We start from the raw sequence: 26,866 nt of genomic DNA, 5'->3' as shown, positions 1-26,866 counted from the left end.
TCTGAATGTGACTTCTTATGAGCTGTGTTTTGGGATGAAGCCGAAGGTTTCTCACTAAAGAGTTTTTTTTATGTCCTTGCTTCATCCTAAAGTGTGGCAATCTTGATAAATTCGAGTCACATTCTTCCGATGGGATTTTATTGGGTTATTCTCTTCATGGTTATTCTTACAGGGTTTATAATCTTGATACTAACACCATCATGGAGTCTTGTGATGTGATCTTAGATGAATCAACCCCTATGCTAGCCCTGTTCTTGAGTGTGTAGATGATCAAGAGATAAGTGAAAGTATCTTCGTAGATAGCGATCTTCTAGCTCTCAGTGATGATGAGGATGACCACTACTTCCTGTTATCACACCTACTTCAAATTGTATCAAATGGATGTCAATAGTGCTTTTCTAAATGAGTTTATAGAATAAGAGGTCTATGTCAAGCAACCCCCTAATTTTGAGCATCCAAAGTACCCACATAGAGTATACAAGCTTTAAAAGGCTTTGTATGGGCTTAAACAGATGCCTAGGGCTTTGTATGATAGGCTTAAGCCCTTGTTAGAGCATGGGTATGTGATGGGGTCGATGGATTAAACTTTGTTCTCTTTTAATCATGGCAATGATTTTCTACTTGTCCAGGTATACGTGAATAATATCATTTTTGTGGCTCTTCTCATGCTCTTGTGACCAAGTTTGCAGAAACTATGAGTAGAGAATTCGAGATGCCAATGTTAAGTGAGCTCAACTTTTTCCTTGGGTTTCAAATCAAGTAATGCAAGCAAGATACATTCGTCCACCAAATAAAGTACACCAAGAATCTGCTGAAGAAGTTTAATATGACCGATGCGAAGCCCATGGCGACACTGATGTCTACCTTGATCGTGCTTGATCAGATGAAGATGGTGAGGCGGTAGACCAGTAGGAGTACAGGTGCATGATTGACTCCCTCTTGTACCTAATGATGATAAGACCCGACATCCACTTCACTATCTTCTTGTGTGCTTGCTTCCAAGCATCATTAAGGACATATCATCGCTAAACGGTGAAGCACATCTTGAGGTATCTCAAACACACACACACTTGAGTATGGTCTTTGGTTCTTGCATCTTCTTCGCTTTTCCCACTAGGTTTTTCGGATGTCGATTTTGCTAGTTGTAGGATTGATAGGAAGAGTACATCGGATATTTATCATTTCTTGGTAACCTCTCTTGTTTTTTAGTCTTCTCAAAAGCATTCTAGTGTTATGCAGTCTACTGTTAAAGCTGAATATGTGAGAGATTTTGGGTTAGAGTGTGCCACTTTTGTGTGACAATACCAGTGTCATAAGGTTAGCCGATAAACAAGTCCAACACTCCATAACCAAACACATAGATGTGAGATTCCATTTCTTACGAGACCACAATGAGAAAGGAGACATTGACTTGAGATACATAGATATTCAATACCAGCTTACTGATATCTTTACCAAACCTCTAGATGCAATAGTATTTGCTTTCTAAGGGAGAGCTTGAAGTGTGTTATCCCTGTACCATTGTGTGAGAGGGAGTTGCAGTTGTACATACTCTATCTTTCTTTTATTGCATTTACATTGCATAGCATCCTATAAGATAATCATATTAGTTGAGCTTTGACATGTATGTCTTTAACATTTTCACTTGCTAATCTTGAATTTGGACTAAGTTGAGTAGTTGTGCGGAACAATTTTTTAATTTTAGGCTTCTCTTGATATTTTGATATGAAACATTTCAAGCAAACTAACTTTTCTAAAGATGACATTTGACACTTTTATGAATCATGTATAGTATGAAATGCTACATACTTGATCATCATATTCGTAATTGCTTTGGCTTAGTTAATACTTGTGATAAGGCTAAGTTAATGAATATCTTGCTCTAAGCTTCTTAGTTCAAGGTAGTGGATTAGGAAATATTGCTCTATGTTTTCTGTCTTTGACAAATGTTTAGCTCATGATAGAACTTTAGGAGAACATATGTTCCTTGTGTCGTAAAGACACAACTTGACTTGATCTTGTGAATAACTTGATAATTTGTGTCATTTGAATAATATTGAACAATCAAGTTTCTTGTACTAAGATGTGATCTAATATGGTTGTCTTGAAGCCTCGAAGTGTTTATCGTACCCAGTCATGTGACACTTCGCTTGGATAAGAGATAACTTGAGGATAAAATGAATTACAAAGCATTGTGCCTAAATGCTCAATCTTTTTAATCACTTGATCCAACTAAGTCTTAGTTTCATATGTGAGCGTTTGCAAAGTCTACTGTCATGAATGCTTGTTTGCCTAGTTCGAGATTGAAATTTGCTAGTGCGTAATGCTTGTCTTGCTTTACCAAGAGTGGATGCTTATGTGGTGGTTGCTTTTATCATGATTCGGCTATGTGAACATAAATACACCAATAATTCTTCAGGTTTAGCTTGTAAAGCTTCATGCTATTATGACATTGTATCTTTTTGAGCTTTTGTATGATTGTGAGCTCCACATTCTATTTTTCATAGTCCTTTGATGTTTTTAATATTTGCAAATACTTTATGGTATACTTGTGAAAGCTCATTAGGATTGCTTATTCATGTATTGCAAGGTGTTTTGTCCTTGATGTTTGCATTTTCAAAGGGAGAGAAAATATGCAAAGAAGAATCTTACACAAAGAAAATTGTGCATTCATCAAGGAGGTGTTTGTGTTTTTGGCTTGTCTTTGTTTCTCTTCTGGCTTATACAAATTTTCTTATGCCAAGTGACTTCTTTTGCTCTTTCTTGGTTTTTGGTCACTTGGATGAGCTTCTCTTATTGAATTTTTTTCAAACCAAAATCTTTGTGCTTTGAGAGTTTTCAATGCACTCATCAAGAGGGAGATTGAGAAATCAAGTTAAAATGTATCTTGGTTTGTATGTGATGAGTGACTAATAAGGTTGTTGATTTGGTCTGATGATTTGTAGGATTGTATTAGTATGTCTATGTATTGCAATTATGATCATGACTAACCAAAGTAGTAGAGAAAAATGGAGTTAGAGTTCTTGTCTCTGAGTCCAGGAAAAATGTACTCACCGGATGGACTGGTGTGTGGGGAGGTGACCACACCGGATGGTTCGGTGTTCAGAAAAGTTCGCGTCGGAGTATTTCAGTTCAGAGACAAACATTGATGTGTTCACCAGATGATCCGGTGTTGAAACAAGATGCACACCGGATTATTTTCAGGAGCTGTGCAAAATAGAGTGTCTGGAGTTATACTGCACATCAGATGGTCCGGTGTTTGAAGATGTTCACACCGGATGGTCCAATGGACCATTTATTCCAGAGAGGTTGCAAAATAGGGTGTATGGTGCAGTTGTACTCATCGGATGATCTGGTGATGAGCTTTGTACACACCAGAGGCTTCACCAAAAGGTATTCCAGGATATTTTCAATGGAGGAAATATTACATACACCGTATGGTCTGGTGATTAGAGATTGTTCACACCAAAATATTTGGTGTTCGTGATTTTTCTGAGATAAGCATTTCGGGTGAGTATTTTGATTTTGACTAATCTTTAATGAAGTTGAAGATATATGTTTTGTTTGTCTTGTTATGTGTAAGTAATGGATGCAACTTGACGATCAACGGCAGAATGATCGAGGCTAAGTGACGTGCTTGGTGTCGGACGATCAAGGAGGCTAGGTGAAGTTAAGGGTGATCCTAGCTATGCATGTAGAGAGCAGGCAAAGCATGGAAAGGCGGATGAAGATGACATGTTGACAAAGTTAAGAGAAAGGGACATCGACGCAAGTGATAAGACGGCTCGAGGGATCAAGAGTGTGAGAGACTTGCTGGTGGACAAGATCGCAAGATAGAGTACACGTGTCGATATAATGATATTGCTTAAGATGTAAGCAAGTGGTGGTGAGTCACGCTTTGAGAAGTGTGCAAGGCGGTTTCACGATTTAGCCTCAAAACCATAAGAGGAGGAGTGCACGTGGCATCATCGTGAAGCTTACGTCAAGACGAAGCTAAGTCATGAAGGTGCTACAACCATCCGATGGACGAGGAAAAAGATAGACAAAAATACTCTCGGTGGTAGGTAGGAGTATATGAAAGAGAGGAACATTTTGGGAACAACCTAGAGAATTTAGGAGTCAAGAAACCTAGGTTATAAATAGAGAGGAGGGCTGGTTGAACCCTTTGAGTCAGCTATAAGAGAGTTGTGTGTTAGGGTTTTAGAAAGGAGAGAGTAGTGCTTAGCGTATGTATTAGGTGTGAGCTTTTGTATGCAAAAATATTTTGTGATTCACTGAAAATAAAGCTTTCTTCTACAAGCAATAAAGTTTATGTTTACTTTTATATACTTTTATTGATCTCCTTCTAGTCTCTCTCTACTTGCTTCTCTTATAAGTTTACAAGTCTTTCGGTTTTCAATTCGATTTTTATTTTTGTTGAAGAGCTGAATTTTTCCTTCGCGTTAGAGTTGTTCTTATTATTGCTAGAGGGATAAAAATCATCTATAAGTTGATCTTAAATCATCCCTTGCCTCTAGATCATCAACTTGGAGACTCTCTTGACCCGATGCATATTTCTTCGAATCTAGGTGAATCAAGTTGCAAGCTTTTTGTAGCTATGACTCTTAAAATTGATTTCGATGGAACCTAGAGTTCATATTCATCCATAAGAGCTATACTTTCTTCAGATATTTTGTTGTGTTTTATTTCTCTCGGTTTTGTTGCTTCCACGTGTTGATTTGAGGTGTGTTGGATGAAAAGATTAGAATAGGTCATCTAAAAATTTGGTAAGGTTTCTATTCATCCCTCTCTAATCGTCTTTCTCGGTTCCACAGTGACTTACGAAAATTGTAAGAAGTTGGTACATTCAACTTGATTCTATGGCGTATGGCACCACAACATTAACATGTTAACCTAAAACAACGGTTAAAATTAGGGTCAATGTATATGTCAGGTGACTGAAAACAGATAAACTTACAATCAATGCATTTGAACCGTCTTATTCTCAAACCACGGATGTTGTTCATTCTTCTTCCTCCGCCCACAAGCTCGTGTTCTCTCTATCTTTTCCACCGCATCGTCACGCTCCTATCACTGAATCCGTGACCACCGCCCCCGCCATGTTAACCCGGCATCTCCGAGGTTGTCGCCTTGCCTCCCCCGATGTCAAGCCCCACCCAACAATTGGTCCTCCGCCTGCATCTCTGGTCTGGCACAACCGACAGCTGGTTTGCCTCCACGGTGTTCCTCTGTGCCGAGGAACACATCCCAATCCCCAAAACCCTCTTGCTATACTTAAAATTACACGGTGGTAGAGAAGAGAAGGAAGGAGGCGAGCCTTCGACTGTAGAATCAGAGAAATCAGACGACTGAAGCCTCATAAAAGTGTTGAAACTAAGTATGAAACTAAAATGTGCCTCGCGCACTGTCTAACACTGTAGACGTGAGCATGTGACGCTGGCTACTGGCCAAGGATATGTGCATCTTTTTCTTCCTCTTAGGAAAAGAATACATGTGTCTGTTACCAACCAACCATTCAGCTACTCATTTAAAAAAAACACCATTCGGCTTATGACACGTGGGGCCACGACACCTTCTATATACTAAACCCAGAATACAGAAAACAGCAACACGCCACTTTCTTAAAAAGAAAAAAAGCACATGCCAACAATAAAGCAAAAGAAATATGACCAGTCGAGAGAGAAGAACACGTTTTATAATTAGAGCGGTGGAGAGAGAGAGAGAGAGGGGTCAAGTCTTTGATTTGTATTAGCTTGTGGTTTGGACAAACCGAGAGCAAGCAAAGTAACGAGACTAGGTAGTCGATGCATGTTGAAATGGGCAAGGAGCGAGAGGGAAAAGGAACGTACGGGACAAAAGGCACCGCACCGCACCGCCTTCGCTTGTCTTCCCCGATCCACCACCCTCGTCTCGCGCCTCATTCTTCACGTGCGCGCCAAAACCACACCCATGCGCGCGCGCGCGCGCAGACACACTTCGTAAAGACGAGGGTCGACATACGCCGAGGGATACATATACACGGACAGACCACCTCCTTCTTCTCCACCTCAACTGTTCACTGATCGATTACAAGGAGAAGAAGCTCGATCAAGTCGAGAGGGTGTAGTAGTTAATGGAGGGCAGGAGGGACGACGTCACCGGAGGAGCGGCGGCGCATGGACAACGGCACTGCTGTCGTCGTCGCGGCGGTGGCGGCAGCGGTGATGAGAGTGAGGGGAGTAGTAGCGGTGTTGAGCTCAGCCTCCGGCTGAGGACGGGGGATACTACTCCGGCGGCGGCGGCGGCGGCGGCGAGGAGGAGCATGACCATATTCTACAACGGCCGGGTGTGCGCCGTCGACGTCACCGAGATCCAGGTGCCTAGTTTTGCTAATGCTTGCTCGCTAACCGGATCCTTTATTTAATCCTTTCATCCATCAGTAATCGTGTGCATGATTTGTTTCTGCATGCATGTTTTCATTCAGTTAACAACCTGAATCTGTCCGGTAAATATAGGCCTTCATGACATAAGTTGTCTTTGCTAAAAAAATGGCGCAAGTTGTCCGTAGCATTACCGAAGGCATCCGTGATCATGTTGTTCAATCTCATCATTTTGCTATTAGTAGGCTACCTTTTTTTTTTTGCTAAAATGAAAAGTCAGACTTTCATTAACCTCTTCTCTGTTCAAGTACTTCCCCCTCTCGAATAGTCCAAAAAATCTCCTTTCTTTTTCTTGAAGAAAGAAAGACTACATGCATGTCCAGAAGATCACTTTTGTTCTACGGAGTACATGTTGGTCCATATAAATAAAAGACTACACGTTAATTTGGTAATAACCCAGCTACTTAGTCGACTCTGGATTCTTAGTTGTACTCCCTCTAATTACAAATATAAGTCGTTTCACGATCTGTGTTTGTCAAACTTTTTAAATTGGACCATTAAATAAATAAATCACGTGTAAATTGAGAACATGAAATTCGTCTTACTAGCAGTGACGGATCCAGAATTTTGGGCAAAGATATGGCTGCAGGGCGGTGAAGATGCATGACAGTGTCACGGAGACCACCAGCATGATGCTCTCCATGTCCATCCTGGAGATCGATTCGGCCTGTTCATCCGTGTACATCTCGCGCACGACAAAGTCCAGTGCTTCAAAGAACAGAGGGTCACCCTACTTTCTAATGCTGTCGATCGTCCCAACGGCACGCTCCCTTGCCACGGTGTCCATCGAAGAGAACTAAACGGTCACCAGGAACTCGCCGTCTGACCAACCGTTGATCACTTGGCAGGCAACCATACATAGGAAGCCTGTTTTAGTGTCATAGACACCTTTTGCTGAGATGCGTAGCTATTGAGATTATCGGCGGCGAGATCCTTAGGGTGGTTCACGGTCCACCCGTGCCACCCCTTGGATCCGCCACTGATTACTAGATTTATCATTAAAGATATTTTCATATATATAATTCTTTATTTCAAATAACATATTTTCATTTAAATCACAAGCGAAAGTGTCACATTAGAGACCTATCCGGGTCCTAAACGACTTATATTAGGAGTCAGAGGAAATAGCTAACAGGGTTAAATCCAATTCTATGGTTGAACATCCTTTTTTGTCTGAGAATGCGCAAAAGCATGGTTGAAGATTCTTCTTATTCTTCTTATTCTCTTCAAAACAATTTTGAAGAGAATGTCTTCGTCTTCGTCACCGAAAATGTCATCGTCTTCGTCTTCGTCTTCGTCATCGGCGTCTCGATCTGCCGCCTCCACACACGCAAACAACGCGCGCTCACACAAACTAAACAAAAAATAAAGCAGTTCCCTTTTGACTTTGACGGATCGATTTTCCCGCGTCAATTTATGCAACAGCATGCATGCGGAATACTAAAACCAATTTGATTTCGGTCACATGGATGAACTCAAGATCTTGTGCGTAATTAAATTTTGTGTTAGTACCGCTACACAATGCTAATCTATTTGATGTGATTTTAATCTCGAACAGGCAAGGGCGATCATATCCATGGCGAACAAGGAGATCTTGGCCTACCAGCAGCAGCTGCGCAGAGACGACGGCCGCCAGCAGGACAGTGACAGCGGCGGCAGCAACGCCATGGAGCGATGCGCGCGCGACGGCCACCTGAGACCAGCGGCGGCGTCGCCGGCTGGTACTCCCCGGCAGGGCCAGGGACTCGCGGTGGCGGCCGCGCCGGTTATCGACCAAGCGGCCACGGGACTGTCCATGAAGCGGTCGCTGCAGCGGTTCCTGCAGAAGCGCAAGGCGAGGACGGCCGCCGCCGTCGCTCCGCCCTACGCCGGCGGCCGGCAGGCTCAGGCAACGAGACACTAGCTGACCCTTGCCGTAGGCTGCTAGATCACAGTATAGTTGGTTTATTTCGATCGGATTGGAATCTAATTGGCTTTTGTTGTTTGTTTTTTCTTTTTCCTTATTGAAGGAAAATTGTTATTTTGTTCTTGACATCTCTAGTAGGACGGATTTTAATTTCGTTTAATAATATTTTTCGTTCATCCGTGAAAAGATTATATAGTAAAAAATCTAAAATTAGATATTTCGTTTCTCTTCAAAATTTTGGCGAATTTTAATCGCTACGTTATCATGTGTGATTAACAAGTAATTAAGATGCATCATGCGTGTAATTAATCTTACATGAAAGAAACATATATATGCGGTCCAAAATTAGAGTATCTTCGAGCATGATAAATCGTCTTCCACCCCGGCCGGACGGTGGCGAGGACGAGCGGCGTGACGGCGAGCCTCGATGGCGTAGCTATTTACAAGCGCGACGGCATGACGCCGAGCTTGTCGGAGTCGGTGATGACGTGGTTGCGGGTGATGTCGGCGAGCGAGGTGCAGCCGCTGAGCGCCATGGTGAGCTCGAACTCCTCCCGCAGCATCCGCAGCACATTCCGCACGCCGGCCTCGCCCGCCGCCGCCAGCGAGAACACCACCGGCCTCCCGATCTGCAACAGTTGCGTGATTGCATCCACCGATGAGCCTTCATCTCAACTCGGATGGCACCTTTGACGGCTGCTGTGTGGGAGGAGTACTTACGAAGACGCCGGCGGCGCCGAGTGCGAGCGCCTTGAAGACGTCGGTGCCGCGACGGACGCCGCCGTCGAGGAACACGGGGATCTGCCCGCGGGCCGCCTTGACGACCTCCTCCAGCGCGCTGATGGTCGCCGGGACGTAGTCCAGCTGGCGCGCGCCGTGGTTGGACACGATGATCCCCGCCGCGCCGTTCTCCACCGCCAGCCTAGCTGCAAATCCACACATCAACTCAGTTAGTCACCAAATGTTCGATTGATTCATGAAATGAGCAGAGATGTGAGAGCGTACAGTCTTCGGCTGTGATCACCCCCTTGACCAGGATCGGCAGCGTGGTGATGGTCTGCAGCCACTTCACATCCTGCAAACAAAACAATCGAATCCAAGATGCTCGTCAGACTTCAGTTCAGATATCCTTCTCAAAGTGATTAAACAATCTAATCAAAGAATTCAGATCATGCTGAATTAAGATGCTTTCTTTAGACATAATAACTTCAGAGATGAAATAAAGCGAGATTGGTGCACATAATGCCGCATACCTTCCAGCTAAGGGTGCGGTCGATCTGGCCGGCGACATAGGAAGCCAGCCCTGAATCAGCAGCCTGCTCAGAACTCAGAGATACCGTGAGAGATTGATCAGACGGACGTAATTTGCAAAGTGCACTGAAATGTGAGTTCAGTTCACCTGGTCCATTTTGCCGAGGTCCAAACCTTCGAAGTTCTTGAGCGTCAGATACGGTGGCAGAACAAATCTGCAGCAATAATCAGCTTATTTATCTCAAACTCTGGCATATGAACTTTTTCTCATCTTTTTACATCACCGTATATTTCTAATGTTCACCACACTGCAGACTGATATTAGTATTAGTCTCTGAAAATTGTGTCCCGGTAAACAGTGACGTAAAGCCAACCAACCTGTTCTTGATATCAGCTTCCCTGCGGCCAAGGCGCGGAGTGTCCACAGTAAGCGCTATTGCCTTGAATCCAGCCCTTTCAGCTCTCCTCACAAGCTGCTCCACCACTTTCTTGTCCTTGTAGACCTACAGAGATTCATGGTAACGATACATGACCATTCATAAGGCTGCTCCGAAGAAGGCATAAATCAATTACTAGCAGTAGGATGTCAATGTGTTTACATATAGTTGGAAGAAACGAATCCCTGGTCCAGTTGACGCAACCTCCTCAACGCTTGAAGTAGCCCAGGATGACAATGTCTGAAGAAGAACAGGTCGAGAAGGTAGGTTCGGTATCAGTAGCATAACTACATCACTCTGTACTGTTCAGTTTATGGTAAAAGAAAAAAAATGTTTTAAGCACTGGAACATGTACAAACCATTATAGTGTCTGCTGCTGATGCTGCGCGTGCAGTTGCGTACTCTCCTGAAAGCAGCAGGATGGAGATGACAACATTAGCTCAACAATCTATAGCAGGAAGAACTGCAGCCATTTAGAGGTTGCTTTGAAACTGAGGCTTGTTCAGTTACTTAACACGTTATACGGTTGTGTGAATTACATATATAGCTGAATCAAGCAAAACCTGAAGAAATCTCACAAAAGACATACCATCTGGGTGAGCCATCTTCTGCATGGCAGAGGGAGCAATCATGATGGGCATTGAGATCTTGAATCCCAGCACGGTTGCGGTCATGTCGATCTTGGATACATCGATTAGTATGCGTGGACGAAACCTAGCCAAAACAAATAGTATAACAGATTAGTATTGATGTATCTCTGAAGAGATTTAAGGCCGGTTTGAACGCAGGAAGAGCAAGAAACAGTACAGTTCCCTTGGGAATTTGGAAAAATTCATGTTCCAAACAGACTACTATTGAGAATTACTTGAACAACTAACTTTACATAAATAGGAGAGTTATTTCTGTCCTTCAGGTTAGCAGTTACACCATTGGTCATTTGGATATGACGTGAGTAGATTTTCAATATGGATTGACAAATAACATAATATTCCAAACAATAGATGACATAAGAACTGACTGAAAAACATAGGCTAGCTTGAGGTTGTCATTTTCCTTTGTTACTATGTTGTAGCTCTAGGGTGAGTTAGATACATTTGATGAGTGAAACAGTGAAGTATAGAAACACCAAAATACATTTGATGAGTAAAATTTTATGAAAATTAAGGCTTAGCAGAGCCTGGTTAATGAACAAAACTTATGGCCTTTTTTTATTTTTATTCCTTTTATCTTTATAACTGGCCTAATTATTTATACACTGCTGCTCCTGCACATATTGAATTATTATTGGCACGAACTCAAACATAGCAAAATCAGCTATAAGGAGGGCTTACAAGATCCTGGAGAAGGCCTCCCTGTTCTCTTGAAGAGTCCACTCATCCTCGGCGCCGGACGCGTAATAGTCGTATATCATCTTCGGAAGTTTCTGCTTGGCGATGGCCTGGTACTCCGTGACATTGGTGATCTCCCCCATCTTCGCGATAAGCTAGTGAACACCCACAAATTCTACAACAAGGAACAAAGCCAGTCACTTGATCAGTCCAAAGAGCAGAGAAAGTTTTATCTGAAGACAGGAAAAGAAAAGATAAGCAAGTGCAGATTACAACAAGAACAGATGTAAAGAACACACAGGCTTAATTCATGTAAACACATCCAAGATTTGGACAAGCAATTCTTTTGTGAGAGACAGTGAATAGGATGCAAGAACTGGAGCAGGTACTGAACCAAGAACCTGATGAACGTGTCTTACCTTGGAGCAGGCTGTGGCTGTCCCCTGCAGGTGCAGGGGAATGAACAAGCAAGACAAGTGGAAGAAAGAATTGGAGGGTGTGGTGGCGACGAGAGTAATATAAGAGATGAGGTACTGACTCTTGGAATTTCTGTACGTAGAGACAAAGCAATGAAAATTATTTGTGGAATTGTAGAGAGAGAGAGAGAGAGAGAGAGAGAGAGAGAGAGAGAGAGAGAGAGAGGTTTATGGATGAGAAATTGGAGGTGGGAAGGAAGGGTGGCTCTCCTACACTGCTTCCTCATCCACTTCTGCACCATCGTTGCTTCCCTTCCATCCCTACAAAAAGATAACCGAATTCTTTCCAAATAATTTTTTTCAGCAGGTTTATCTCCTCCCATCGTCACAAAAAATGCCCTCAGTTTCAGAGTTTTCCCCCCTTGTTTTGAGGAACATTTTTACGTTTTGTTGGGGATAAGCCAATTGCAGGAGTTTGATTCAGAAGTGTTTGACTGCTTCGGACGTGGCAATTTGTCAGCTTCTGGTAATTTATTGGCAAGGTAGGGCCAAGATGAGGCTGAATCAAAGTCACGGGGAAACATGCTGCGTTCCTCGTCCCGAGAACAATCTGATCCTCACTTTATCAAAAATGGCATGTTCCTCGTCCCGAGAACAATCTGATCCCCACCTTATCAGAAATCTTAATAGCGTAACATGTTCCTTGATCCCATTCCTCGACCCATGAACTATGTGACTATGGGCTGGCTGAATTGATTGGGCAGATGCATCTCACGTTGGCTACTCAACCAATCATGGCAGTTTGTCATTTTGGTTCCAGGCAATTTACATGTTCTAGCAAAAGAAGAGCTCTGTTAACTTAATTTGCTGGAGAAACAGTTCCAGTCTCTTTGCTGTTTTAACAGTTGAGTGGGCAAGCAAGTTCACAAATGAAAACATGTGCACAACAATCCGATTGAAGTGCAATTCCAAAGCCAACTTTAGTAAGATCAACTCAAAGTTCAGATGGTAAAGGTACACAAAACATTTTGCTATACTCTTTTCGCATCAAGTACTACTTACCCGGAGAGATATACAAGCAATACCCACATAGATAAGACAACAACACCTGAACATCAGTGCACTGGCAAACCGTTCTTCATCAGTCTTACGAAACCACCGGTGTTATGAGGCCACAGCTACATCAAGGCGACGTCGTGAAAATCAGAGAAGGCAGTGATATCTTGACAACTTCCCCCTAATTCCCGCAAGTAGATACTGAACAGGTACTCTTCTTTCTGATTCAACAGGCAGGCAAACTCCCATAGTCCTTTGCTTCTTAAACAGTATGTTTCTATATGATAAATCTCACTGGACACAGAGGCATCTTAGTTTCCCCAAACGTTGTCCCAGTTGTTTGCTTTAGGTGCCTCAATAAACTGGTGGCCAGGTCCCTCGAATGTCGTGGCTTCTGGTCCCTGAACACTGCCTTTCTTTGGCTTCCTTCGGACTCCTAGCAGACGCAACACAAACCGTGCAAGTTCGCCATAAAGCATACCAGACCGCTCGAAGAGCTGCCGCCACCACGATGATAGCAATTTTAGTACAAAGATGATCAACTTATTTGAAACGAATAAGTCAAGAAAAAATGTAAACAACAGTACCTGCAGCATAGCTGTCATGAAAAAATAGGATGCTTGAGTGTTCTGTTCAACAAGGAATGAGATTCGCCCAAAGAAATTGACAACACCATGCATCTGCGACCATTAAAAAACAGTTATAAGTGTTATCCTTGACAGATTAAGCACGAGTTAAAGCACGAAAGAAGTGGTCGTTCTTGAATAAACATTCTGTAAGAAAGAGACTAACTTACAGTTGCTTATTGCACAGATGACAAAATATTTTTATTCCAAAAAGAAATGGTACTGAACAAGGCCAAATATAATATTGTCAACATGATAAAGCACATAGGTTATAGCCACGAATTAAACAGTGCACAGAAACAACAAACACTGGTAGACCGACAAAGTACTTTCAGCAGGGTCCCATGTAAATATAGATACTGAAGTAGGTTTACCACTCTCAGAAGTTATAACATTCTTAGTTTCAGAGTAAACGAAAGGGGGTATTATGGATTCGTAAAGAGTTTTTTTTAACAGAGATTCGGTTGCTTTGGCCCTTCTAGAAATAACTAGTCATGTGACATTTTGACCCCTAGTAGCTATGCAATAATTTATAATCAATACCTCATATGACAATCAACATTTTCAAGAGCTGTGTCATACTTAAAAATGCACTGGATCAATTAAATAAATCGGACTAACAATTAATGGCATGTAGCGGGGAAAAGTAACTTACCACTCTTAGGAAGGACACCCAGAAACCTGGTGGCGATGCAGGAGGGCCACATGAATTTGGACCCAGATTACCATGAGGACCCATGCCCATACCACCCATTCCACCCGTGCCGTAACCACCATATCCTCCCATCCCACCACCGTACATGCCTCCACCATATCCTCCCATCCCACTGCCGTAAAGGCCACCACCATAACCTCCTCCGTAATTCGAGTGCATGCTATTTCCGTAGAGCCCACCACTGCTGCCATATCCACCATATGAACCATACATATTGGATCCACCGTAACCTGTATCCAGAAAGGGAATGTCAGTCTGGGAATCAACATTGTGTTCCTACAACAAGTCGACAACCACAAAATAAGTGACTTCCAAAAGGTCGATTACCTCCGTAAGTATTTCCATAGCCTGTCTGCTGCCAAGGGCGTTGTGGCATAGGCCTCGAGATGGTGCTATTTACAGTGGCAGAGACATTCGTCTCTGTAGCAGTGACATTTTCTCCAGGCTTAGCTGTACCAGAAGCTTCTACGACATCGCTAGTGCTGCCACCGGATGGGGGCTTGAACGGTGCTGGACCGGATGCACCCTCAGCTCCAGATCGCTCCCATGGCTTTGGTGGTGAACCTGCAAAGTGTGTTTTCATGTTAACATCAGAATTCATCTGAATCATTAAGAAAAATCACAAGTTGTGTCAGCCACTAGCCCAATAACTATCTTAAGAGCACAGAGGTGGTACACCATAACAACAGAGCGGAAACCAAACTTATAGCCAGTGAGTTAGCAGCTAAAATGTTCCCAAGTGCCGTGCAGGATACAAGCGCAAAAGGCTCCGAAAAGAAACGATGAGCAAAATTAAGCTGGGAGCCTCATTCAATTGGAAGACGAACACAACCTCATTATTTTTACTTCGTGGAACAAATAGGAGTTGGATTCAGTACTGAACATAAAACTACTACAAAGCTAAGGGCCAGGTCACGGATCATAACCGTACAAGACAACAAGCTCGGTGTCCTGAACAAAATCCGCGGCTCAATTTCCCACAAGCTAACCAATTCCTCGGGGATCAAGCCAAGCAAGCACCAGGCAGCTCGAGGCCGCGCATGGATCAGGCAGGCACCGCCAAGAAATTGACCAGAACCAGGCGATTAACCAACCGTAAATCAGCACCACAGGCACCGCCCCGTCGAACCGATCCGCGTCCGCGTCTAGGCACGCACACACATAATCCCCACACCCATGTCGAACCAGCTTGAGCGACAGGGAACGAATCATGCTTCCGCAAGCTCCCAGCTGGTGGAATGCAGCCGGCGTTCCCCTCAAAATCTCCCATCCAAGCGAGGTTAAGGGGGGAAAAAATCCGACCTTTCCCCAAAAGCTCGCGGCACAGATCAGGCCCCGAATCGAGCAACCGACGGAACCAGTCGCTCGGACCCTCGACGAGCGACCGATTTCGAACCGAACAATCCAATCGAGAAACCGGGGATGGAGCGACGAACGAACCTGCCATGCCGTGCGCGTCCTCTCCACCTCTATCCCTCCGCCGGGCCGGCTCTGGTCTGCCTGGAGTCGCCGGGTAAAGCGCACGCGACGCGGTGGAGCTTATCGGGTGCAGTGCTTATCGGGTTCGGGCTCCTGTTGTGCGGGCCATGGGCCCGCGAAGCCGGCCGGCTGGCCCACGTTCTCAGCCCTCTCGCCAAGAAATTAAAAATATTAAAGGATCGAAGCTAGGGAAGCAGCAACCAAAGCCTATAGATCTACTAGTTAGTTTAGCTAGGTTAGTAGATTAGGATTCTTGGTGGCAATGGTGTTGTGTCATTAAGTGTTTTTATCTCTCCAAATCCTTTCAGTGACTTCGACTGCGATGATGAGTTTTTCGGTGATGTTTTTGTGAGTATGTTACCCACAAACTCATCGTGTTCGTGTTTTTCTCGAGTCTACCATCTCCGTTTTGGGTTTGTTGTTACCTCATATGCAATCTTCGATGCGTCGGTGAGGGATGCGTCTTCTAGGTTGTGCGGTGCTTCTTCGTTGGTGTGTTTGCTATCGTTGGTGCCTACGCTGCTGATGTTGGAGGAGCCAATTCGCTCCATGTTCGGTGAGGTTTCCGGCCTTGTGCCTGTTCACGGAGCCCGTTCATTCAACGTTTCCAAGATCTGTTTGTGACAGGTCATCCGTTGTGGCAAAAAAAAGTGAAGTTTCCTCTCGGTTGGAGAGAACGGGTTCTCCATCCTTAGCAGTGAGCTCGGCGATTGGCATCGCCTGCAAAGAAAACGTTGTTTCAGGGCTCTATGTAATTTCCTGTCCTGTGAGAGGTCTCACTGTAAAAAGAGTTGTACTGTTCATCCAAGTTTAATATAATTCCCCCTTTTCATTAAAAAAAACAACCAAAGCCCTAGGCAGCACCCACACCATGCCTCCTCCTCCAGATCCTACCGGTCGGTGCCATGGCATTGTGACACCGTCACCGTGGGTCACCGCCGGCGGGTTCTCCGACCCTCACGTCGTCTCAGGTACCCCTTCCGCTCTCGATCGATCGACCATGCATGCAATTCACCAACCAACTACATGTTCACCCACCGACATGCATGACCACCAATGAGCTAGGTAGGATGCATGCGTGGGTGGTCGTCTTATGGATTTTGGCGAGATCACGTATCTTTCTTTGTATAATCATTCGAGTGCGAGGGATGAGACGGTGATAGATCAACATATTTCATTCCTTAAACTAAACAAGTTGGTTATGTTCGAAGCTAGAATCAAGTAAGTTGGTTACGTTCAAAGTTACAATTGAGTGGTCCATCATCATCCCATGCCTGATTGCCTGAAACCAAACGCTCCATTAGTTCTGCATTCCGCCAACCGAGGTCAGTTATCAGCAGCCTATAATAAACCAAACTAGCAGACATCAAGCAAACAGTTCTCTTAACAAATTAAGATTTAGTTTATTGCAACCAGCTCGCGTTGGAACGTGCATGGAGCACGTTGGTAACATCGTACAAAGCGAGTCAAGCCGGCGGGGGCTCGATGCTCTGTCCTGTACCTTTTGGTCTCTTGAAGACCGCGCAATTTAGAAAAGGCACCATTAAAAAATAAAAACCAGCTCTCGTCCAGACCTTGTCTAAGGCCAAGGTTCTATAATTTGACCAGAATATGTTGCCACTTATTTTTTTTCTTTTTTTTGAAACGAAGAATGTTGCCGCTTAATGATTTCATCGTACGTAATACACGGATATGACGAACAATGGGCATTGAATTTACTAGAGAGCAAAGAGTACACGCTACTTCCTGAAAGAAATTAAGAGTACTCCGTCCTTTCCTTTTTATTTGTCTTTATTGACTTTTTACGATCTTTCAGGAAGTAGCTTGCAGTAGGGCTTTTGCTTAACTCTCCAAAGATTTTCCCCTCTTCCTCGGTGGTGATGGCGGCAAGAACTCGAAGCGATAGGGCTTCAGCCAAGTAGAGTAGATTGCCTTCCCAAAATTCTATCTCCCTCCCGCGGGCACCCCCTCCCTACTCCTTATATAGGCGTGGCTAGGGTTCCCTCGTGGAGAGGTAAACGTCGAGGTGGTTTGGATTTGATGAAGAGTTCCGATTGGGCACGATTGGGGATGAGAATGAATCGATTGGGGGAAATCAATCCAGCGACATCGGTCCACCGGCCAAAGGGGGGATAGAAAAGAGGCGGCTCAGAGAGGGCATGGCTTGACGTGGCCCTAGGGCGGCTGCAACAGCATCTAGGTTCGAGTGGTGGTGTGAAGGGCTAGACCAGAGGGCGAGCAGCGCGACTGGCTCAGCCAGAGGCGGTAGGTTAGGTGCGGCACAGGCGGTGGAGTGGCGGTGTGGCGCGACCAAGGGAGAGAAAGGCGGCTCGACCAGGGTGGCGGCGCGCTCAAAAGAAGGAGGCACGGGAGCGGCTCAAGGAGGAAGAGGAGCAGGGCGATGTGCCTGGACCTGTGCAGCGCTAGGGAGAAGAAAAGGAGAGGGAGCTGGGCCTTGGGTCGGCTCAGTGGCAGGAGAGAGGAAAAAGGGTTGGACCGACCAAAAGAAGAAGAAAAAGGCCGGCCGAGGCTTCTCTTTTTTTTTATCTTTTTTATATATGTATATGAATGTAAATTACGCATATATATATGATAGAATGTCGTGGTACAATCTGTCATTTGAGCATTATTTATATGCCTGAGTACTACTTAATTGTGTATTGTACCAACTGTAAGCCAAATTATTTCATCATATAATAGATAACAAAAGATTTTGATTACCTTGGCACAAGGTCACAGTGCTAACAGACAAATTATTTCATTTTTGATTGGTTATGTTCAGATCTACGACTGCCACACTCGGCTGTAGAAGCTCAAGGGTGAGGCCAAGAAAGACATGATCGAGGTCCTCAAGACCCTGGGGGCCGAGCCCGGCGCCAAGCCCTACTTCGGCGGCGAGGCCTTGGGCTTCGTGGACATCGCCCTGGTGCCCTTCACCTCCTGGTTCCCCAGTTGCGAGAAGCTCGGCGGCTTCACCGTCGCGGAGCACTGCCCCAGGATCATGGCCTGGGCCGGCCGCTGCAGGCAGCGGGAGAGCGTCGCCAAGGCGCTGTTGGACCCGGACAAGGTGTTAGAGACTTCGAGTTCGTCCAGCTCCTCATGAGTAAGTTTGGAGCCAAGTAGGGTGGGCAGGGTCGATGCTTCGCTCATGCAGTTGTTGCAGCGTGATGTATCTGATTGTTGTTTCCTGGTTCTGTGCTGCGCCCTGAATGTTTCAGTCCTGAAGGTCCATCGGTCGTTGCCTCTTGCCTCAGCAATGAAATTGCTCTGAAAGTGGTGGCTCTGTTTGGCATCACCTAAAGATCTGAGCTTGGTTTGATCCTTTAGTTTGGGTTTCAAAACAAAGTGTAAAGTGAATGAATGAAAAATAACATGTAAAGTGATTAGTGAATCTGATGAACAGATTGGATTCAAACAATTGCTAATTGTTAGTGTTAGACGAGCTGGCCACATGTAGAGATGAAGTTGCGCCATATTGGTATCCTGCTGAAGCCTCGGACACTGCAAAATTGTCCATAGTTCTTCTAACATAACTGTATACGTGACGTCGTGGTCCAATTTTTACTAGGTTTCATATGTCAACAAAGATGACTGTACAATTGCGTGAAAGGATCTCTCCTCAGCTCGTTTGCCACTCAGAAAAGCGGCATCGTCCACTCATCACTTTATCACTTCTTTTAGTGCAACAGCCTGTTCCAAGAAAGAGAGTGGGCAACCCGGATCCAGATCCAGGGCCATCCTGGATCCGAATGACCATGAATCCATCCATGGCAACCGGGACCGTGGTCTTGCTGCCGGTCTGGGGCGCCGGCCATCTCATGCCCATGCTAGAAGCCGGCAAGCGGCTGCTCGCCAGCAGCGGCCGCGCCCTCTCGCTCACCGTGCTCGTCATGCGGCCGCCGACAGAGCAGCAGGCGTCCGAGGTCGAGGGCCACATACGACGGGAGGAGGCCGCCGGCCTTGACGTCCGCTTCCACCGCCTCCCCGCCGTCGAGCCCCCGACGGACCACGTGGGCCCCGTGGAGTTCATCTCCCGGTGTGTGCAGCTGCACTTGCCCCACGTCAGGGCGGCCATGTCCGGCTTGGCGTGCCCCGTGGCCGCGCTCCTCCTCGACCTCTTCTGCACCGAGATGCTCGACCTGTCCCGCGAGCTCGCCGTGCCGGCGTACGTGTTCTTCACCTGCAACGCCGCGGCGCTGTCGTTCTTCCTGCGCCTGCCGGCGCTCCACGAGGAGGTGGCGGGCGAGTTCGAGGAGATGGAGGGCGCGGTGGACCTGCCCGGGCTGCCGCCCATGCCGCCATCTTCTCTTCCGACGCCGATCATGGACAGGACGAAGCCGTGCTGCGCGTGGTACGTCTACCACGGCAGGTGTTTCATGGACGCCGACGGCATCATCGTTAACACGGTTGCCGAGCTCGAGCAGCGCATCCTCTCCGCCATCGCCGATGGCCGGTGCACGCGCGGGATCAGCGCTCCGACGCTCTATCCCGTAGGCCCGGTGATATCGTTCGATCCGCCCGCCAAGCACCCGCACGACTGCGTGCGGTGGCTGGAGACGCAGCCTCCGGGCTCCGTGGTGCTCCTCTGCTTCGGGAGCGGAGGGTACTTCACTGCGCCACAGGCGCACGAGGTAGCCCGCGGCCTCGAGCGCAGCGGGCACCGGTTCCTCTGGGTGCTGCGCGGCCCGCCGGCGCTCGGTGGGCGGCACCCCACGGACGCGAACCTTGCGGAGCTGCTCCCGGAGGGTTTCCTCGAGAGGACCGGGGAAAAGGGCCTCGTGTGGCCGACGAGGGCGCCACAGAAGGAGATCCTCGCCCACGCCGCCGTGGGAGGCTTCGTGACGCACTGCGGGTGGAACTCGATCCTCGAGAGCCTGTGGTTCGGCGTGCCGATGGCGCCGTGGCCGCTCTACGCCGAGCAGCACCTGAACGCGTTCGCGCTGGTGGCCGGCATGGGCGTCGCCGTGGCGATGGAGGTAGACAGGAAGAGGGACAACTTCGTGGAGGCGGCTGAGCTGGAGCGAGCGGTAAAGGCACTGATGGGTGGCGGCGAGGAGGGGAGGAAGGCGAGGGAGAAGGCCGGGGAGATGAAGGCGGCTTGCAGGAAGGCTGTCGAGGACGGCGGGTCGTCGTGTGCTACGTTGAAGAGGCTCCGAGACGCGGTGCTCCGGCACAAGTGAGGCTATATATGGAACAGTTTCGATTGAATTTGGATTCAGCTAAAGAAGCTGTGCTAAGTTTGATTTGATTCGGCTTCAGTGTTCTTTAATTTCTTCGGTTTCAAACCGAAGAAATATAACATTGCCGACAGCTACATTTCTTCAGTTTGAAATAACGAGCGTTTGATTTGTAGTTGTATCGGTTGCTATCAAACAATAAAAGCCATGATGGGAGGGAGTTATTTAATTTACTGATTGACTTTGGAATTCCCTTAATTTCAATCTGAGGAAGCTATTTCATCAATCATAGTCATTGCATGCTGTTGAGGGATGGTTTCAGAGGCCCCCCTTTGGAGGAGGGTTAAAGGACTCTCCATCCACTGTTGATCAGTCTATAATTGTATGGGGTCTCATATATTATAGGAATCTTTTGGACATGCCAAAAGTACTTTACGGGCGCTTGGCGTCACCAAAGCGTGTGGATGCCGGTTTCGACGAAGCCATCGATGGGCCTTTGGAAGTTGACCAAAGAACTATGTTGGGCTTCGCGAGGGAGTCGGCCGAAGGGACACCGGAGGCGACGTCGTGGGCGAAGAATTCGGCTAGCCTTCGGAGGCATGGCGAAGACCATTGCATGAACACTAAGGAAGACAACCGAGGGTGCTCCGAAGGTGCTATCGGTTGTAGACCTCCGGGAACACGGCGAAGGAGAAACCGTAGTTGGTAACCAAGGACCCAGAAGGGCATAATTGTAAATAGGACAGATGTGCTATGGAATAATATCACATTGCCCTCGAATATGCTGGGAATATGATAGTTACAGGGGTATTATCGTAATGGTAATAGAGAATGGTTGGGTATGATTTATAAATAGGTCGGCACTGTAACCGAAAAGATGGGTGACATTAATTACAATACATAGTTCCCCATTCAGTGATGGTCTCTCACCTTGCCTTCAGACCATTCCAGTGGGCCAAAGGCCCCTTCTTTGTTTGGTTACAAAAGTTTTCAACAGTTGGCGCCGACCGTGGGGATACGACGGATTGCAAATCCATGCCACCTAAGAAAAAGCCAAAGGGCGTCGAAGAATCATTGCGCCAGATGCAACAGCTTCCGGAGAGGGATGCGGCCACGACCAACCCTTCAGTAGCGGTGGAGCCAAACATCATCACAACCGGGGCAGACGAAGAGGTCCAAGAAGAAGAGCGCGAGGTGGCTGCAGTGACTTATAGGGAGGGTCGAAACCATGAAGACCCAACTTACCAAGAAGATGCAAGTGCTTCGATGCAAAGGGTTGAGGAAGACCTTCGCACTCATTTCGAAGCTTCGACAGCTGCGAGGGCGAGTGGTTTCTAGCAGCCTCCGAGGAGGTAGGTGGCCTCGAGCAGAGGATTCATGAGACCGTCGGTGACCACCTTTTTGAGGTCAGAGTCTCTAGCACCTGCCTTGCCCCTACCTGCGTCTGCGACCACTTCCCTGACTTGAACCTCGTGTCGATACTCGTTGCCAGCTTTGAAGGTACTCGGATGACCACAGAGGAGCTCGACGCCTGTGCCGACTTATTATTGTATGCCGCTCGTTCCTGCCTTTAGACCGTCTAGTTTGACCCTCTTAGGGATATCTTTGGATCCTAGGAGTATTGTCTCAAGGTTGTCTAGAACCAGCCCCCAAACCTTATCCGAGTGGTTGCTTTGTAACAAAAAGTGCTTGTCTTTATGTGGATTTTTCCTATGCTTAGGCGGCGAGAAGCCTCAGAGTGCTTGTTGTGCCTAGGGAGGATCACGTCGACCCACTCATTAGCTAGGTTCCCGACACTAAGGATGACCTTTAGCACGACAAGCCTTTTGGTGGCGATCAGCGCTCAACCCAAGCTAGGACTTGTGGCATCGTGGTCATTAACCCTCGGACGTCTTCCCCCTGACACCGTGCGAGCGGTTAACTTTTGATCTCGTCCTATCAACATGAGCGAGTGGGCTAAACAAACCTGGCTGCAAGAAAACAAATCACATATCCTAATAGTTCTAGCCCCCGACTGTATGGTCGGTGGAAGGAACTGCGGACCAGGCGTCAAGTTTTTGAAACGGAAAGGCTTACAATTTATTAGGAGATCGTGTTTGTCCTTGAAATCCTACAAAACAGAAAGCCTGGTTTCTTGGATATGAAATATTTACAAGTCATGTTCCACGCTTGTCCGGAAGGTCCCACAAAATAGAAAATAGGCTCGCTACCGAGCAGCTTTATACACAGAACCAGTATTTCGTGAGTTGTGTAATTTGTGGCCGACCCCCTTGGCTAATCTGACAACGTTAGACTGGGGAACTGTAGGTCGCTTTGTAGCACCCCTCCCCCTGGGAGGAGACTATTACGACCTGCCCTACCCTACACTGAACCCAGGTCGAGCTCGCCTACGACCCGTGTCCATTCCCGTGCCTAGTAGTCATGGCCACGCCTGGGTCCTTGTTGGGATCGGGCTACTCGAGCCTTTAGAGCACGTTCGCGGAACTCTTCGCTCGATTTTTATCGTTGTCCCCGCCTGGCCACCTTGTTGGGCCTGAATGGCTGGCCATTCAAGGCGACCAGCGTACAATCTTCAACTAGCGAATCGAGTTCCGTTGTTTGTATTTAGTTTGCAATGCCTAGGCTGGTAGGTTGGTATTTCTTCCATGGTACTGACATGACTCGCACTGTTTCACCTGCTCGCAAGCATCCTAGAGGGCGGTGTGAAGTTCAGCCTCCACGTATGCCTCCGAGGATGTTAGGGGACACTGTACTCCTCCCATCCTGAGTGATGTATTTCAGTAAAAAGTAGCTGCTCCTTTGGTGATAGAGGTGTCCCTCTACCAAGGAGAAAACTTGCGGTTTGCCCGTGTGACCCTTTCTACTGACACTCCATTTCCAAGCAGAGTATCCATTCCATGTTGACCCGAGACCATGGTGTGTGATCGTGTGAATCTTTTTCAAAGACTTCGACCAGGGAAGGTTCGCAATAAGAGGCCATAAGGGCCAGCTCATCAGCCAAGGAAGTAGTCCTTGCGAGAGACGTATGTGATTTTCTGGTCGATGTCGTGTCACTCTAGCTTTCTCACTTCGGAGAGGTATGTCGCCATCATCTGGTCTGAGCACTGAAAACCCTTTGGCACTAGGGTTACACCTAGCAGCGAGTTCCTCATCGCTAGTAGGAATTTCTCCCCCGTGTGGGTGCTGCTCGTGTTCCAGATAAGAGGCCATCATACTTTGTAATGCCATTATTAATTGGAAAAACATAATTGAACCATGTACCTGACGACACATGGTCATGTGCTCATTCGTTTCTGGTCAGAGGAAGCATGCCTCGCTTGGCGACCAGTACCGCGCCTGCAACCACTTTGAAATCCTACAAGAGAGGACAACGATTCCCCCTTCTGATTGATGGGTGGTCAGCACCGGGGGAGGAGAGGGTTACCTTTTTGAGATCCTGGTAGACTGCCTCCATTACTGCTATCCAACGGGAGTGGTCGTTACTCATGTCAGAAGTTCAAAGTGTAGACCCTTTTGTTCGTCCTCAGGTTGAACCTGCTCGAAGAAACAACAAACCCGATTAGTTTCTAGGTACTTTTTTACCTGATCAGATCATACATGGCCGATGGTTTCGGTTTGCGCCACGAGGCTGTGCACTGGCTATCTTGATGTGGTGAGCACTCTTTCAGGTGGGGTTGCCATTGATGAGGCTGGTTCCCCCCAAGTCTTGTGGTCCGTGAGCTCCCCTCAGCGTCGGGAATATGGATGCCTCTGTTGCCCTCTGTCGAATCCCGAAGCCTTCGGATCCTGATCCAATGTCCTAAATCTAGAACATATTCGTCTGGGTCATATCCAATGAAGAACACCTCGCAATGACTCGGGTCCTCAGAATGGGACTCATCGGTTGTCGGGGGTTCGAACATGGGTAGCCCAAAACAAATTAACATGACTTACCAGAACACAAAAACGCATCCCCCTGCGCGCCAAATGTCGGGGGTTAATTCCTGACAATGATTCCGAGGTGTAGCGAGTGACGGGTGTGTGATCTGCGTTCTGATTGTGCGCGGGATTGTGTGTGTATACTACTTAAGAACACAGGAGATTATCCAGGTTCAGACCTCTCGTGGGGTAATAGCACTACATCATGTGTCTTCCTCTCATAGAGTCTGTTTTTTTTACAAAGATCTCTCACTCCCTCCAAGCTGGACTCCCCTTCCTTTATATTCCAGAGGGATATGAGTCTTACATATGTGCCCAATAAAAAGATCTATGCCTACCTAGATGGTCAACATAGGCTATCATTACAGGGTACGTATGTGCTGTGTCTGTCTTGGAGCACTGCGATACCCATTCCATCCGTCGGTCGTATCCCTGCTTATCGCTCCCAGGTCGCACAGCCTGCCCTGTCCCATCGCCAGTTTCCCACGTGGCTTGCCACGCTCCCTGTTGCGTCTGCGAGCCCGTCCCGTAGCAATTAATGTCGCAGGATGGGACACTGAAGCTCTGCGCCGATCTCGATCGCCTCAGCCAGAGTAGAGCGTCTGGGGAAGGAAAACAACATTAGTAGCTATATTAAATCAGAGTCGACCGGTTAGACGAGTACCTATCCCGCGACCAGTAGATGCTGGTCGCGGGAATTCTAGCGAAGGTCAGGGCCGTGGTCGCACGGTGCCAAGTGGTAGCACGGTTGGCTCGGATTAGAGAAAGAAAACTGGTTCTATAAAAACTAGCAGTTATGGACCATCCTGATAGGAGACCCCATATTCTTTATATCGACAGGGCAGATGCACTATGAAATAATACCATATTACCCTTAAATATACCAAAAATATGACAATTACAAGAATATTATTGTACATAGTAACAAAAAGTAGTTAGATGCGGACTATAAATAGAATAATACTGTAACCGACGGATGGCATCAATTATAATACATAGTTACCCATTCCGTTAAAGTCTCTCACCTTTCCTTTCTGACTATTCCAGTGGACTGAAGGGCCCTTCGTTGTTTAGCTACGAAAGTTTCGAACGCATGCATATTCTTACGCTTTTCCTACTGCTCGGGCAATGGTCGGTAGGTCATGATAAAAAATTCATGTGGGACTAAGTTATTGTTCTCTGATGATAGGGGGAAAAGGGAAAAAAATGACCCAGTAATCTTGTTTCCCTCCGTTGTGATCCTAATGCGCTATCCCAAAGTGCATCACGTAGCCGCGTTTCTCAAAGAATATTACACGCTACAAAAGACAAGGTAGCTGGTGGCAAAGCCTCCGTCCAGATTTTGTTTTTATTTGAGACAAAGGTCGCCGTTCACATGTGCTACATGCTAATGCCTTTATGGGATCGGCCTCTTGGGCTACTACAGGTTGAGAGCTAAGTTGCACGTCTTTAGTGTGCTGGTATACCTTTTGGGATGTTTTCGTGCCGAGCCAACCTAGGCACAACCCATTTTCTTGCTAGGCTGCGCCCACCGATGGAACAGGCTGCACATCCAAGCTCCGTCTGCCCTGGGGTTATGTGCCAGACCAGCACGGCCGAATAGCTCTTTGTGTCGTGTCGTGGTGTGCTTGGTTGTGCCAAAATGACATGCCATTGGCCGCCCAGAAAAGGCCGGACCCAAGTCCGGCTCTAGGTGAGCTTCGTTGGAGAGACCGATGTTGAAGCCATAATACTTTCTCTGATATAAAATAAGTGATGTTTTAGACATCTACATATAAAATACAACTTTGAATACTATTCTTTTAATATATTGATAAAATATAGCAAAAGTATATTTTATACAAGTACTTTTCAAGATAAATCTACCTGTGTTGACGATAGGTAGCGTAAAACTATCATATTCGGATACCTAAGGTTTTATTGTCATTCTTATGGTATATCTCTATCCTTGGAAAGAGAATCCTTGGGTGCATGAAAATTGTCTACAGATGCTCAAGATATCTCGGAGATAGGAAAATTTATCTCCAAGACTAAGGGATTGTTTGTCTTTTATTGTGATTCCAACAATCTAAATTCTGATTCCCACAATCTAAAATCTAGATTATTAGAATCTAGATCGTACAATCTAAAATAAACTG

The 26,866-nt window shown here is 46.5% G+C and overlaps 4 protein-coding genes across 4 annotated transcripts; 2 read left to right on the top strand and 2 right to left on the bottom strand.

Moving 5' to 3' along the window:
• The first annotated feature begins 5,986 nt into the window (after nt 1-5,986).
• Nucleotides 5,987-8,403, top strand: LOC133890795 (protein TIFY 5-like). The gene is made up of 2 exons (XM_062331352.1): nt 5,987-6,355; nt 7,978-8,403. The coding sequence occupies exons 1-2, from the start codon at nt 6,113-6,115 to the stop codon at nt 8,320-8,322; spliced, it is 588 nt and encodes a 195-aa protein (XP_062187336.1). The 5' UTR covers nt 5,987-6,112; the 3' UTR covers nt 8,323-8,403.
• Nucleotides 8,404-8,592: 189 nt separating this feature from the next.
• LOC133890793 (glycolate oxidase 5-like) lies at nt 8,593-11,923 on the bottom strand. The gene is made up of 11 exons (XM_062331349.1): nt 11,761-11,923; nt 11,345-11,516; nt 10,603-10,727; nt 10,373-10,419; nt 10,176-10,253; nt 9,955-10,079; nt 9,725-9,791; nt 9,579-9,641; nt 9,331-9,400; nt 9,046-9,251; nt 8,593-8,954 (listed from the first exon to the last, which is right to left on the bottom strand). The coding sequence occupies exons 2-11, from the start codon at nt 11,482-11,484 to the stop codon at nt 8,766-8,768; spliced, it is 1,110 nt and encodes a 369-aa protein (XP_062187333.1). The 5' UTR covers nt 11,485-11,516; nt 11,761-11,923; the 3' UTR covers nt 8,593-8,765.
• A 795-nt stretch (nt 11,924-12,718) lies between these two features.
• Nucleotides 12,719-15,750, bottom strand: LOC133890794 (peroxisomal membrane protein 13-like). Its single transcript, XM_062331350.1, has 5 exons — nt 15,595-15,750; nt 14,482-14,718; nt 14,095-14,384; nt 13,401-13,493; nt 12,719-13,310 (listed from the first exon to the last, which is right to left on the bottom strand). The coding sequence occupies exons 1-5, from the start codon at nt 15,599-15,601 to the stop codon at nt 13,125-13,127; spliced, it is 813 nt and encodes a 270-aa protein (XP_062187334.1). The 5' UTR covers nt 15,602-15,750; the 3' UTR covers nt 12,719-13,124.
• A 3,484-nt stretch (nt 15,751-19,234) lies between these two features.
• On the top strand, nt 19,235-21,043 carry LOC133891587 (anthocyanidin 3-O-glucosyltransferase 2-like). Its single transcript, XM_062332315.1, has one exon. It carries the CDS (start codon nt 19,383-19,385, stop codon nt 20,811-20,813), a length of 1,431 nt encoding a protein of 476 aa, XP_062188299.1. The 5' UTR covers nt 19,235-19,382; the 3' UTR covers nt 20,814-21,043.
• The last annotated feature ends 5,823 nt before the right edge of the window (nt 21,044-26,866 follow it).

This window comes from Phragmites australis, chromosome 14, assembly GCF_958298935.1.
Source record: "Phragmites australis chromosome 14, lpPhrAust1.1, whole genome shotgun sequence".
In the NCBI taxonomy this organism is placed as follows: domain Eukaryota; kingdom Viridiplantae; phylum Streptophyta; class Magnoliopsida; order Poales; family Poaceae; genus Phragmites; species Phragmites australis.
The sequence above is the reverse complement of the archived record's forward strand: the minus strand, read 5'-3'. Positions and strand labels throughout refer to the sequence as shown.

Excerpts from the sequence above, each read along its gene's own strand:
- LOC133890795 (XM_062331352.1), top strand. The coding sequence starts at position 6,113 with ATGGAGGGCAGGAGGGACGACGTCACCGGAGGAGCGGCGGCGCATGGA. Across the intron at positions 6,356-7,977 it reads TCGACGTCACCGAGATCCAG|GCAAGGGCGATCATATCCAT; the intron begins GTGCCTAGTTTT and ends AATCTCGAACAG.
- LOC133890793 (XM_062331349.1), bottom strand. The coding sequence starts at position 11,484 with ATGGGGGAGATCACCAATGTCACGGAGTACCAGGCCATCGCCAAGCAG. Across the intron at positions 10,728-11,344 it reads GAGGCCTTCTCCAGGATCTT|GTTTCGTCCACGCATACTAA; the intron begins GTAAGCCCTCCT and ends TGTTTTGGCTAG. Across the intron at positions 9,642-9,724 it reads ACCTCGGCAAAATGGACCAG|GCTGCTGATTCAGGGCTGGC; the intron begins GTGAACTGAACT and ends AGTTCTGAGCAG.
- LOC133890794 (XM_062331350.1), bottom strand. Across the intron at positions 14,385-14,481 it reads CTATGGAAATACTTACGGAG|GTTACGGTGGATCCAATATG; the intron begins GTAATCGACCTT and ends TTCTGGATACAG. Across the intron at positions 13,311-13,400 it reads TCATGACAGCTATGCTGCAG|CTCTTCGAGCGGTCTGGTAT; the intron begins GTACTGTTGTTT and ends TGGTGGCGGCAG.
- LOC133891587 (XM_062332315.1), top strand. The coding sequence starts at position 19,383 with ATGACCATGAATCCATCCATGGCAACCGGGACCGTGGTCTTGCTGCCG.